The sequence below is a fragment of the Papaver somniferum genome, chromosome 2 (assembly GCF_003573695.1).
Source record: "Papaver somniferum cultivar HN1 chromosome 2, ASM357369v1, whole genome shotgun sequence".
NCBI classification, from domain to species: Eukaryota; Viridiplantae; Streptophyta; class Magnoliopsida; order Ranunculales; family Papaveraceae; genus Papaver; species Papaver somniferum.
This window is the reverse complement of record NC_039359.1, coordinates 30972204-30986490: the sequence shown is the minus strand read 5'-3', so window position 1 is coordinate 30986490 and position 14287 is coordinate 30972204. Positions and strand designations below refer to the sequence as shown.

At 37.3% G+C, this 14287-nt stretch overlaps 1 protein-coding gene across 1 annotated transcript; it reads left to right on the top strand.

The window, feature by feature from the left end:
- The first annotated feature begins 4324 nt into the window (after positions 1–4324).
- On the top strand, positions 4325–5626 carry LOC113350806. The gene has a single exon (XM_026594923.1). It carries the CDS (start codon positions 4325–4327, stop codon positions 5624–5626), a length of 1302 nt encoding a protein of 433 aa, XP_026450708.1.
- The last annotated feature ends 8661 nt before the right edge of the window (positions 5627–14287 follow it).

Genomic DNA, 14287 nt, shown 5'->3' with positions numbered 1-14287 from the left:
CGCTGAGCACGAATATCCACTTCTAAAGGTTGATGATACCTTAACAGTACGACAATGATAGGTTTATAACACCTCAGTCGTACTTCTCGCCTCCGTCGATCACAGGCGACCACCATATATCAACGTTCGACCGCCTTCAGGTCATAACGCTACTTCAGGATCACCTTTCCTCAAGCATGTTTACAGAGCCGACCCTATACTCCTTCACCTAAAGGAGAAATTTTACAACCAGGTCATGATAGGACGATCAACTAAGATTATGCTCTCCAAATGACACACACGGCTACAATGAGCCTTATAGAGTTCTTCACATGACTTTAACGGCCTCCACACGAGAACATACACATTCCTCCATCTAAAGTTGCGAAAAATCAGAGAACTCTAACACGTCATAGGACACATCACATACAAAGGCTGGTTATGTCACAAATGAAGGGACAAACTCACGGTTTTTGTCTGGTGGTCTACGACAACGTGTGGATATCATCCCACCCATACGAAAAGAGAATATTCGATCATGAGGAGTCGGCTATATGGGATAGACTCAACTTTCGATATATCCTTAGTTATTCTTGGGATCTATGAGAGAATGTGTTGATCATCTCTCCTTATCGTTATCCCACCGAGTAGAAATTAGGGTTTTGCAGAGCTATAAATAGACCAACAATCAGTTATTCTAAACAAGACAACAAAATAGCGCAACATAACAATTTCTCTGCAACATACCTTATCTCTGTCTTGTAGAGTTTATTTGTATACAACTGAGAAACTCTAGTCTCACCTCTTTTGGCTTCCCTCCCTTGACCAACCCTATCTGTGATTGAAGCAGTCTTTGAAGGACCATTATCTTGATTTAGGCAAGGACTGTCATCATCATCCTTTCGTTTTCATAGTTGAAAACGTCATGTTACCCGACTAACCCTCGTATATTTTTCGATATATACAACTGCATATATAAAAATATTAATCAGATAATAAAAATGATTTTGACCAACAAAGATATAACTAGAATTATTTTTTTTATTATTAATATGGTAGTAAATTTTTGATGGTAAAATCAGTGATAAATTAATGTATGTTTTAGGTCGATAAAGAAACATATCACTTTATTTTCCTTGTTATGTTCTATTATTTTCTTTAGTTTTTGTCACATTTTTATTTACTCACTTGGAGAATGAATATAAAAATGCGGGGGGTCTAACAACCACACCCAACAATTCGTTTGGCAATCTGAGAGGACTTACTCCAATATACTTTCCAGAGAATCAACTAGACAGTCATACTCAATCTAGAGTAAAGTATATCAAAGAGCTTAATATCTCTAACTCTTAATTCAATCCGCAATCAGAAAGTAGAAATATGCAAACCCGATTGAATATAAGTGGAGTTACATGAACGGTACCAAAGACCATGTTGCATACTTAAGCTGTAACAGGTAGATTTAGGATGCCCTTATCTATCTGTCGAGTGCCTTAATACAATCAGTCCTGTCCATTTGATTCTCGTCATGTGTCGTCCATCCATTGTGCCTATCTAGGGTTATTGATTGGTTAAATATTGTAAACTCTTATCTGTTTATGATGAGAAATAAATGAACTTATTGGCTGCGCTGTTTACAGCCAGATTTAGTCCAAATCTTTGATTTGGAAGCTACTAATTTCAATTTATCTATCATTTCTTCCATTTCTGTTGTTAATTTGTTGTAAGTATACAACAATTGGCATCAAAGCCGTTCTTTCCACCTAAAAAAATCACCCAAACTTTTTTTCACCATGACTTTGAAGGAGGTTGAAACTGAGGTCGAACAATTGAAGACATCTCAGACCATTCTTCATTCTTAAATAATAGATCTAAGTGGTTCAGTTGATGCTCTAACGACTAAGTTTGATAATCTTATGAAATTTCTTGAGAGATTGAATTTTATTCAATCCACACCTGAGAAACCATCTGGTTCTCACACTGAAAACAATACTCAGTTTCAATATACCATAAATCCCCACTATCACCACTCTCGAATACCAAAGCTAGACTTCCCCAGATTTGATGGTGATAATCCGAGAGGCTGGATTAAGAAAAGTGAACGGTATTTCAAGATCAATGATATTGAAGAGCATCTCAAGGTAAATATTGCTTCAATTTATTTAGAAGGTAGAGCTGAGAGGTAGTTCCTAAATTTCCAGGTTAATCGTCCTCGTATTACATGACCTGACTTAGCTGCTCATATTTTTGCTCGATTTGAAAATCCAATTGAGGAAAATTTTGTGGGTAGTTTTAATAAACTTATTCAGAGTTCAACTGTGGATGACTATTATGAACAGTTTGAATCCTTGTCAGCCTTGATGTTAAACATGAATCATTCACTTTCTGAGAACTATTTTATCATGAGTTTTCTTAGTGGCCTCAAGGAGGAAATTGGTATATTTGTTTCCATGTTTCACCCTTCTACCTTATCTGAAGCTTTTTCCCTATCTAGATTGCAAGAGCAGAAAGTCAATATTACAGCTACTGCTACTATGCCATTCACTAGATTTTTCAATACTTCTTTCAGCATAACAAATCATTTTCCTCACCCAGTTTTCCTCCTAAGCCAATTCTTACTCCACCTAAATCTGCACCAGTGACACCAAAATATTTTTCTCCTACTCAATCCAAATCCAATTCTGCAAGTCCTATTATTAAGAGGCTAACTCAAGAATAAATGCAGAAGAGAAGAGATCAAGGGTTGTGCTACAATTGTGATGCAGTTTATAGGCCATGCCATTTTTGAAAGGGGAAACAAAAAATATTCATGCTCCAAATGGAAACTTATGAGTCACAAGACATTGAAGATGGTACGCAAATTATAGCTTCCGGACTTTGGTCTTGTCCAACAGTTTGAAAATGGGTATGCATATTGCTGTCCCGGACCTTAACTCAGGTAGAACCGTTCGCATACTGGTATGCAAACATGGTTCCCGGACTTTAACAGCTAAAACCGTTCGCATACTAGGTATGCCAACAAGGTTCCCGGACCTGAATCATACCAAAAAAGTTTGCATACTATGTACGCATATTGTGTTGTATCCAGACAAAGGTTTTTGTTTTAAACTCCCTGTCAATCATTGAAACATCCTTAGAAGACGACAATAGTTGTCTCACATAAACTATTAGCTTATAAGTAATTTTCAAGTGATCGAATTATCAATATGAAACTTTCTGAGTCGACATCAAATGATTGTCTCACACAAATCATGTAAGATGTTTCAAGGCAATTTTCACATTATCATCTTTTGACTTATTATTTAGTTTCCAACAAATAAATAGTTTCCAACTAAACTCGTCAAGAATATGATGAACGTAGCTAAAGCAAAAAGCTTCCAACACATATTTCGAGAAATAGATAACCGAGTTAAACTCAGCTCGAATATCAAATGTGTATAATATAAAAGTCTATATAGCTATACAAATTAGTCTCATTAGGATATAGAATAAAATAGACTTCTGAGTGATAGATAAGTTTTAGTCTCCACATACCTTTTGTTGATGAAGTTCCTCCAAGCTCCCCTTAGTAGATCTCCGCCTTCAATCGATGAACACCGTGAAGTCTAAAGCTCAACTACATATTCTATCCTAATCCAAGACATAGCTATAAGTAGACTAGAAATCAATACTTATAGTTTTGATCAACTAAACTTGACAAACAAGCTTGAGATAGCAACACTTGCGAGTTCGACAGAGCAATGCTCTAACAATGCTTTTTAGTACACAGACACCAACACAGTCAATTTTATTTCCACTATTCTGCAAGAATACTACACCATTTTTGGCCAGCTGGTTAACTACTCAAAGTCTTTTATATACTTCAGTAAAAATGTACCACCATCTTATGAAGAAAGATCATTCAATTTTTAGGAGTTAACAGAATGGATAAAGAGGAAAAATACTTGGGGGTGAAGATTCTTCAACAAGGTCTAAGGATTTTTAACTTCAACTTCCTGATCGAGAAATTTGAAGAGAAGCTTGCAGGATGGAAAATAAATTCTCCATCACATGCAGGAAAAACTATGCTCATACAGTCAGTGTTGGCCCTTATCCCAGTTTACTACATGGAAACCTCTCTAATACCAAAAATTGTACTGAACAAGCTTACTCAAATAATTAGAGATTTCTGGTGGAGACACAACAAAGACTAGAGAAAAATGCATTTCTTGAAGTGGGAATGGTTCAACATGGCCAAAGAAAAAGGAGGTCCAGGGATCAGATCTCTCAGTGATCTAAACCAAACACTAGTGGCAAAGAAGGCTTGGAGATTTTTACAATACCAAGACAGTCTGTGGGAAAAATCATGTGTGCTAAGTACTTAAGAGGACATTCTTTCTGGGATGTAAAGAAAATAAGATGTTGCTCAACTACATGGGTTGCAATGTTAGATAGCAGAGACTGCATCAAGAAAGGGTGTGTATGGCTAGTCGGGACTGGAGAAGCAATCAACATTTTCTCTAATCCATGGATCAAAGGCATTATGAATTCAACACCTGCAAGATACTCTGATACTTTTCCAAAAGTCACCAAAGTGAAACAACTCATCGATGGTGACACTAAATATTTGAATATGCAGTTAATCCAACAAATCATAAACCCCTTCACTGCCAGCAAAATTCAAGAAACTTCAATTAGTTTTAATTTTTCAGATAAGCTCATTTGGAAACTCACCCCCTACGGAGAGTTTACTTCCCAATCTTTTCAGAATCTACTTATGGAGAATCAGGGTGAATCGTCAAATCATGGTGAGGCCATCTTCCCATGGAAGAAGTTTTGGAAAGTCGATAAAGTTGCACAAAAAATAAAGACATTTATATGGAGAGATTTACAAAATAATATTGCAGTGGGGCAGAAGGTTGGAAGATTCATTGAAGGTGTTTCAGTGGAATGCTGCATATGCAATAATGCAGTTGAAACTATTGAATATCTCCTCTTTCAGTGTGATTTATCTCAAGCAATCTGGTTTGCTTCCCCTTTCGGATTAAGACTCCAAGGTAATGCAGAGATTACTTTACCTGCACTGTTGCAAAGTTGGCTTCAGATGAACGAAAATTATTATTCTATCTCGCTGGGAATGGACATCTCTTGGGCTATTTGGAAAGTAAGAAACGAGAAGAACATCACTGTGCATGGAGCTTTGAAGATTGCACTTTTCTGGTTTAATCTCCATTACAACCCTCTTGCTACCAGCGAAACTGAGGTTGATGAAAACAATTCCCTGGTTACAGATGAAGCTGACCAAAGCTGGAATGCACCGGTGATACCTTTCATAAAAATTAACGTGGACGCAACTTGGAAGAATGGAGTTTATGCTTGTGCAGCCATTGCAAGAGACCACAATATTACCTGTCTTGGAGCTAGCACTCATATTGGAAGATCTGACACTCCTATTATTGCTCAAGCAGATAGGTTCAGTTTAGCAGTTGAGTTAGCAATATGGATAGACATGAAGGATACCATCATTGAAAGGGATTGTCAGATGGTTGTTAAAACTCTAACTGGAGTTTTGAAAAGACCTCCCTGGAGAATTCGGAAGATAAGAGATGACATAAAGGATTATATGACCAACTTCACTAATTGTGAGTTCAAGTTTCTTCCTGAATGACTAACTGGGCAGCTCACAAACTAGCGGATTATGCTTTTTCCCACAACGTCCAAGGCAAGTGGACAAGTCAACAGATTCCTACTAGTTTAGCCTCTTTCCGGATCGAAGCTACTAATTAGTTTTTCTTTCTTTCTGCTTTTTCCGTTTACCAAAATAAAAAAATAAAAAAATTAATTGAAGACTAAAAATTACAATAAAAATTTGAGAAATAAAAGAGTAAACGAAAAAATATAAAAAGTGTTGTAACAACGTTATTAGACACGTTATAATTATTTTCACGCTAATGTTTGAAAAACGTCAGTTTTTCCCGAGAAAACGGCCATTAGAGCGGTTAGGCCTATGTATCGTTCCCGTGAGGGTCACCGATATCCGTGTCTAGATAACACCGATAAATAGGAAAAACAACGTTATTTAGACCCGTTATAACCGTTTTCACTCATGTGATAACCGTTTTTTTAAAACTAATTTTTACGTGTTTTTTTATTCTAAATAACATTTTAACATAAGTTTCGTATACTGTTTTTTCCGTTTTCACACCCGTTATGTCTATTTTTTTAGAAGAAAAAAAATATAAATATATTGTACCTTATTTTTATTCCTAAAATAAAAGATTAAAAATTACAATTAACAAAATCAAAATACATGCAAACAAATAAAATAAATAAACATAGTAACAGTGTTATTTAGACCTGTTATAACCGTTTTCACGCATGTTAAAACCGTTAGATAGGAAATATAGATCATAATTTATTTATTTATTTTATTCAATCGTCATCACACGAATAATTTTTGAAAATCGTTAAAAAACGTGTTTTTCCTTCAAAGAACGTGTTTTTTTACCCGAAACGTGTTCACATCCGTCAAAACACATTATAACGGTCACAAATTTATTATCGTAACCGGACGACCTATGACCCGTTTTTCAAACCTTGTTTTACGCACATTATAAATTTATCACAGTTATATAGGAGTTTTATGTTTTAATCTTTTTTTTTTGCATTTTCTAATTGACCTAATAATGCCCATTATTTTATAATAACAGATAATGCGTTTCTGTCATAAATAACGTATTTTTGTTTCTAAACGTGTTCAAACCCGTCAAAGTGCGCGTTGCGTTATGACTGTCACCGTGAGCCGCGATCAGTTTCTCAAACCATGGGGACCAAACGACTGAAGTCAACTCCATTTTATATTATCTTGCTCCTAATTAAACTAGCTGCAGTGTATGTGTCACAATGCGCCCTAACATGTTCACTGTTCCTGATTCGACCTAACATATTCACCATTCGTCGTATGCAATCTTGTTTTAAGAGCGAGTAGTGGTCCAGTGTACACCGACCACATCTTAAGCCAAAAATGGTCAAACCTAGGGCTGCACATGGGTCGGGTTGGGTCGGGTTTGGCCTCACCCACCACCCGACCCACTGTTGGTGGGTAATTGAACTTTTCACCCATAACCGACCCACCATAACAATGGGTCGCTTTTCACCCGACCCACAATAAGGCGGGTTGGGTTGGGTCGGGTCGGGTGGTAGGTTACCCGTCATATTTTATATCTTGCGGAAAATTGAAATCAATTTCAAATGAATCCCTAGATTTATTTAAAAAGTCAAGAACAATCAACAATACATATAGTTCAACTAGTTGGGAACAAGTTTTAAGTTGATTCATACCTTCAGTTCACTAATCAAGATTCAAGAACAACGAATTGACGAAGGAAGAAGAGTCTCCGTGACTCTGTCTCTGAGAAGGAGAGAAGAAGAGGCCGAAGTGATAGGTGTGGGCTGCGAGTGCGATGCTTAGTTAGGGTTAGGTATTTTATTTTTTCAATCCAATGGCTGAGATTCATTCTAGGATAGAAAATCTAAGGGGTAGCATGCTAGGGAATATTGGGCGGGTTGGTGGGTCGGGTCGGGTGAAGGAAGTTCCTACCCGCAACCGACCCAACATACGGTGGGTTTTCACGTGCCTCACCCATAGTCGTCCCATACCTAGGTGGGTCGGGTCGGCGGGTCGAGTCGGTTATGTGCAGCCCTAGTCAAACCCGTCAATATTTTACTATTTTTTTCATCCAGAGTAGAATAGGCAAGGAGTATGGTGCCTTCTATCCTAATATGCAGGGAAAAAATCAAAAAACCATCCACTATAGTCTTCCATATCCATACATGAGTAGGGATATCCCTCACTTTTCCACTTGAAGGATCACATCTGATCCGTCTTATAGGGAAGGGAAATCACACAGCTACTCAGTTGCCGTATTTTTTTACGCTTTACGGATACGGAGTAGCCGTATTACCATTGATACGCTATTGAGTATCCGTACCATTTTACATGGTAACTGAGTAGTCGTTTCGATAAAAATATTTGTTTGACCTTTTTCGTTTACACATCTCTCACACCCGATCCTAACCATCCATCATTAATAACGGCTCTATCTTCTCCACCATCGGATCCTAACGGTTATTTTTTCAAAATCCTCTATAAATACCACTCTAATTCTCTACTCAAACCACACCAAATCCTCTCTTCTACAATTAGTTTTCTTCACTAAAATCTCTTAAATTTTTTTCTTTAAGTAAGATTTTTAAAATTTGTTTTGCTCATCAATGTCGGAGACTCAAAAGCAATAAAGGAAACATAGAACGAGATTTAGTACTTTGGAAGATCATCACATTGTTACTCAGTACCGTGCTCTTGGTTATAGCCACATTATCTATCAAACTACAACAAAATAATCAATCAACCCTAAATTATCCACCCCAATACAATCTCTCTGCCAACAATCTTCTCTAGACGTAATACATATCCATTTAATCATCCATCAATCCAAAATTATCAATAAAAATACCATATCTAAATTAAAATCATTCATAAACAACAATCTCTTTGATTCAATCAACAATGTCTCAAACTATCAGACAACATACAAGGATACATTATAATCAACATAACATCTCCAATTTAATCATAATCAAACTCAAATTAAACTTAAACCCTAAAATTTGAAACACTCACCTTGGAGGATTTTGTTGATGAAACACGAAACTGAAAAAGAGAAATACTTCACCGGATACTAATGAATAAACCCATTAAATTTTATCTCCTGAATCGCACCAGAGAGTCTTCAAATCGAATGGAGTTGTGGATAGGGGAAAAATAGAGAAGAATAAGGTAGAAGAAGAAATGGCCGAGGGAGGTCACTTCCGAGGACTTAAACCTATGATACGACTACTCAGTAGTCGTTTGACACTATTCATTCGGCTACTCAGTAGCCGTATCATGTAGGGAAGGGGAAAGAGGGCACCATAGTGAGGTTGCCTTCTTTGTGTTATCCCTTTCCTACATACGAGGCATAGGGAAGGGATGCCAAACACCATAATGCTTGGCCTAATGACTGGAATAAAAAATCAAAAGTTCTCTCATCTCTCTAGTTAGTTCCCTCAACATGTTTCAACCTATTTCCAGAAAAGACTCTCAAGCAACAATACTAAGAAAAATGTTATTTATAAATCTCCATGTACTTAAAAAAAAAAGAATACACAAATTTGTGCACCACCGCGTTCTGTAAATTTCCTATAAAATGTAAAATATAGGGATAGCAATTTTCCCCACCAAAATCCATCCCCGTGAGTATCCGTCCCTATTGGACAGGGTTTTCCCCGTACAATCGGGATGAGATCGGGTACGGGTAATCCCCGAAGTTAGTTATGCGGGGATAGGGTGAGGATGGGATTTAAGGTCCCCACTCCATACCCGTCCCGTACCTTTCATATATATAGGATTTTTAATTTTATTAAAAAGTATTCTTATAGATTTTATGTATTATTTCGTTCCATGTTTGTTGAAATTTACGAACGATATTGTAGTAGGGTAAAAACTGATTTTGTTGAAAATGATAATTGGGTTTGTTGATGAGAAACGAATTCAAACCCTAAACAAAATGTATAACACATGAGTACTTTAAATTCGAGAGATCAATCTGTAATACTCTGGCCTAAACCAAGAAATGACCCTTCCAGATTCAATTCAGTCACAAAGGAAGGAGAAGGGTTGATCTTACGGAGAGAAGCAGAGAAGGTGTTGAGATCAGAGTGATAGTCTCTGTAAGGTGTGGTTGTTTATGACTTGCTATCAAAACGTAGAACTGCTAGCATAATGAAAGATATAGGTTCTGGGTGTTTCTGAATACTTGTGTTGATGACACTGTTGTTGGTTGAAATACGTTGAAAACCTATTTATACAAGTCATAATCGAACACGCTGATCTCATAGGAAGTGAAGGTAGTTTAGTAGTGGAGAAGTGGGGATCGTGTAAAAGTGGTGAGAATCATGTCCCTGTCACGAAGGGAAGACCGGTCAGCTTTACACCCACACTGCTATCAACCGTTCGCCTTTCCTGACACTTTCTCATAATGGACGTGTTGCACACCGCATGTTGTAAACCGCTAGACCAATACCCTGATGAGTATCCCCAAGTTTGTGACATTTTTGATTCTCGAGTATTTGGTAGAAAAATATGTAGCAAGTTGCTGAGTGGGTCTTGCTTGCAAGACCTAATTATTTCGACCAATCACGCGCAAGCTAGGCGGCGAGCAATCATATGTGACAAGTCAAGTCACGAGACTTGCCGTAAAAAATAACATGCAATGCTCTTACGTTAAATAATTAAGTTATTTGTATATTCATAAAATATCGCCTGTATTCGATGCATGTAAAGCATCGTTTTTAAGAAGCGGCTCAAAATAATCGATGCTCATGAAACATCGTTGTATAAAGCTTGTTTTCATTAGCCGTGGAACTTAATGTCTTAAAAGAAACATGACCGACCATCTTCGGGAAGCTTCCAGGAGCTATCCATGTACATTAAATATGGGGTGGTCGGTCCCTATAGGAGAATGATGGCTGGTAGCCATTTTGATCAAACAAAGTATAATCTACCAAATTGAATCACAAGTAATTAAGAATTATGTAAACATTTAAAAACTCTGTAAAAGCAGTGATTGAGTGAATTATTAGTAAAAATTAGAGAAAATGAAATAGTTACCCATTATTCATGTGTAAATAGCTCATCCATTGCCTTGGTTACGCGAGAATTTGGCCTCTCATCATGTTGGAAACACGCTCAAAAGTTGATTTCATTTATGCTCAAAGATGATTTACAAATGATGAAAGTGTGAGAATGATTAAAATTATAGAGAACGATATATGTTGACTGTCGCTGTTACTGTAGAAAATAAGACTGTCACCAGACAGTCGCTGAAACTGTAGCTTCTAAGACTGTGCTGGAACTGTCACAATCACTGTAGCATAAACGACATAGGGGTGTGCGTCTTATGTTCTTCGTGTTCTTCACAGCAGCAGCAATGGTGCCTCTCTGAATTTTAACTCTCCGGCTCTGTTGATGTGCCGTAACTCTCCCAAACTCTCTATGCCCCTTCTCTGCTACCCCATGATGATATTTATATTCAACAGGCGAAGAAAATCCTCCGTAATAACTCAGGGTAATCTCTATTTATTCGGCAGTGAAGGGTAATATTCTCGGAATATTTTCTTTCCAAAAATCCTTCTCCTATACGTCTGCTGCCTCTGAAATTTCCTTATTTGACTTCTCCATGCTTCTTCAGAGACCAAGTGGTATCCAAAAACGAGAAGCACACGTAAAACTTGCTATAATCACGTGAATATATCTTACAGTGTACGTGTTGCTCTGACTTCTTCTTGCGAGTTATCTAGTCAATTTCAACAGACGAAATCAACCATATACTTCCTGTCAACCTTAATAGAGTCCACCCCCATCAATCTAAGCCATTGAGTCTCTCTACAATGCCTTTCAATTTCGAACGAAAATTCTTCAGGTGAGAACCATGTTTTCCTGCATTTTTTCAGAATTCAAAAGATGAAGATGGGTGTCGTGGACAAAATTGGGCAACATATAGCCGTGGGTGCTCCTTAGCCAAATCTGGGGTCCGTATAGCAAATGTCCTCCGGGGGTGCTCCGAGTGATTTTTCGAGCCGAATTTTCCAACAATATTTATTTCCAAAAAAACACCTACAAACACACAAAACACCATAATAAGTACAAAATCGAGTACCAACAATACAAAAAATTGAGGACAACTTAGACACAAAAATGTGTCTATCAAATACCCCAAAACTTATTATTTGCTAGTCCTCGAGCAAAACTAATCTAGAAAATAAAATGACTACACTTAGCACGTGCAACAAGCCGTTAAACCACTAGGTGGCCCTAGCGGCGGAGTGTTGTCTCCGGAGGGTTTACCATAGGTGTACCCACAAAACCTTTACTCCAGACCCTAGCTATCTACGCAGAACCTTGGAAGGCACTACATAATCTCCTTGGTTGTCATACAATCATTGACTATAGGAGGAAGTACCCTGATGCGAAATTCGAATTGTTGTACACGAGTTTGCACTCAAGCATACTAAAATTCATATATAAGTGATATATCTCTACTCAGATAGTTTCTGTACATCATACCCGGAGTCAACCAATCACATGGAAAGATTAAGAAGATGGATGTAGAGAAAAACGTAGATGGTTTTGATGTTGACTAAGGTGAACCTACTAATGGACTGAGATACCGGTCTGACTAATATCAACACAACTGGCATATACAAGGGAACCAGCGGGTGATAATCCTAACTCTAGGTCAACACAACTGGCATATACAAGGGCACCAGTGGTCGAATTTATTGATTTTATTCTGGTTGGTCTGATGGTCTGGTCTCAAATTTTTTTTTTCTTTTTCTTGTATCTCAATCACTCTATTTCACCCAATCACTTATAATAAAAGAAAAACAGAAGGTGAAAAGGATTCAACGATATATGGCGAAACTACCATGTTTTTTTTAAAAAAAATTCTAACACTCGAGCTCTGTGCTTTTATGAATAGACTCTTTACATGTTTCCATCTAATCAGATGAGTTAATTAGTGTTTGGGTCGCAAGTTTTGGTATGTCTTAGTGTTTGGGTCCTAAGTTTGTCCAATTTAATGTTTGGGTCGTTGACTCGTTAGTCAACCAAGTCAACTGACGATTTAGGTCAAACCGTTGGTTATAACCGGCTCCTGTTAGTGAATATATTTACTAAGCTTGCCACTAAGTTAATACACCACCAGCTCCGTAATTATGGTTAAATTTTTTTTTTTACGGAAATAAGATAGGATCTCTCAATGAGATCATGGAGTTCCCAGTAGTCTAGCAAGTAAAAATTAGCAGCCAGATACATGAAAGTTCAAGAGCAAATTTTGCAAAGGCATGAACTAAATTTAATGATGCAGAAAAAATACAAACTGGATTACGTGAGAATGTTTTCATCACAAATTTGATATTAATGTGGTAAGGGATAGTGGGGTGGTGGAGAGGGATAGTGAAGTCGAGAAACAGGACTACGTTGTTTAATGAAAAAAGGAATGAGAGCGACTATTGAAGATAATATTCAGCTATTGTTGATACTGGACAGGTATGTTTGGTTTTTTGTTTTGTGCGATTTTGAATTTGGGTTATGTCAAATCTTGCTCAAGTATTCTAGCTCATGAATAAAACTTGTTAGGGTTTCACTCAATTTCCCCAAATCGTGCAATTACAGGGTTTCTCTCAGTTTCCCCAACTTAATTTGAATCCCTGTAATATGTGTTTTGGATGATGATGAACAATATTGGATTTCATTACTAATCAATCATTAGTCGTACGTGGTGATCTTATATTGATTTAGTGGTGGTGCTATTGGTGTTGGTGGTGTCCACCGATGTGATTTTCTCTAGTAGTGATGATGATTATACACTACATGGTGAACTAGATGATGGAAATGGTGATGATGATGAAAGTGTTCTGTTAAAGATCAATTAAACCCTTTTTGATGGTGAATTTGTAACGGGAGTTCATGTTTTTCTTGATTTTTGATGCACTTAAATTTACGTTCAGAAAAGAGAAGTTAGAGAACCGTGATTCGCCAGCTTAAGATGCACGTTTAACGGCTGTTACTAAGGACAATACTTCAGCTGACAGAAGTTTCGGACGTTAACTTTACCTAACTGTTTGACTAGAATCCCTAGTTGACTAACGGGTCAACGATCCAAACACTAAATTGGACAAACTTAAGACCCAAACACTAACACATACCAAAACTTGCGACCCAAACACTAAATAACTCTAATCAGATTGGTTCCTCAATTCCTACAACCAAGATGTTCCCATCCATTTAGATTGGTTAGTGCCAACCTTAATAAGCATAAATTTCTAGGCTCTGGAGTTTATTTATTGCAACTAAAAGCTAACAATAAGTTTCTTCCCCACCCCCAAACTTAAATCTGACATTGTCCTCAATGTTTCTAATGAAAGAGCAATACCAAAAAGTAAAGTAACATGAGGAATCAGTAAAGAGAGAAGTCGGAAAGGTAGTACTTGGGTTAAGAGAGAGAAAATCAAAAACTAATATACAATATACAACTTCCTCGATGGTCAATCAAGGGTAAACAGGGTCCTCCATAGGGACCTCCTCAACATCACCTGTAGGAAAGGGCTCTAAAAAGGGTTTCAATCTCTGACCGTTAACCTTTGAAGAACTACTACCATCCGGTGTCTCAATTTCAACAGCTCCATGAGGAAAGACAGTGCGAACAATAAAAGGACCCGTCCACCG

Bases quoted from the DNA above. Each gene is read 5' to 3' on its own strand.
- LOC113350806 (XM_026594923.1), top strand. From the start codon at position 4,325: ATGTGTGCTAAGTACTTAAGAGGACATTCTTTCTGGGATGTAAAGAAA.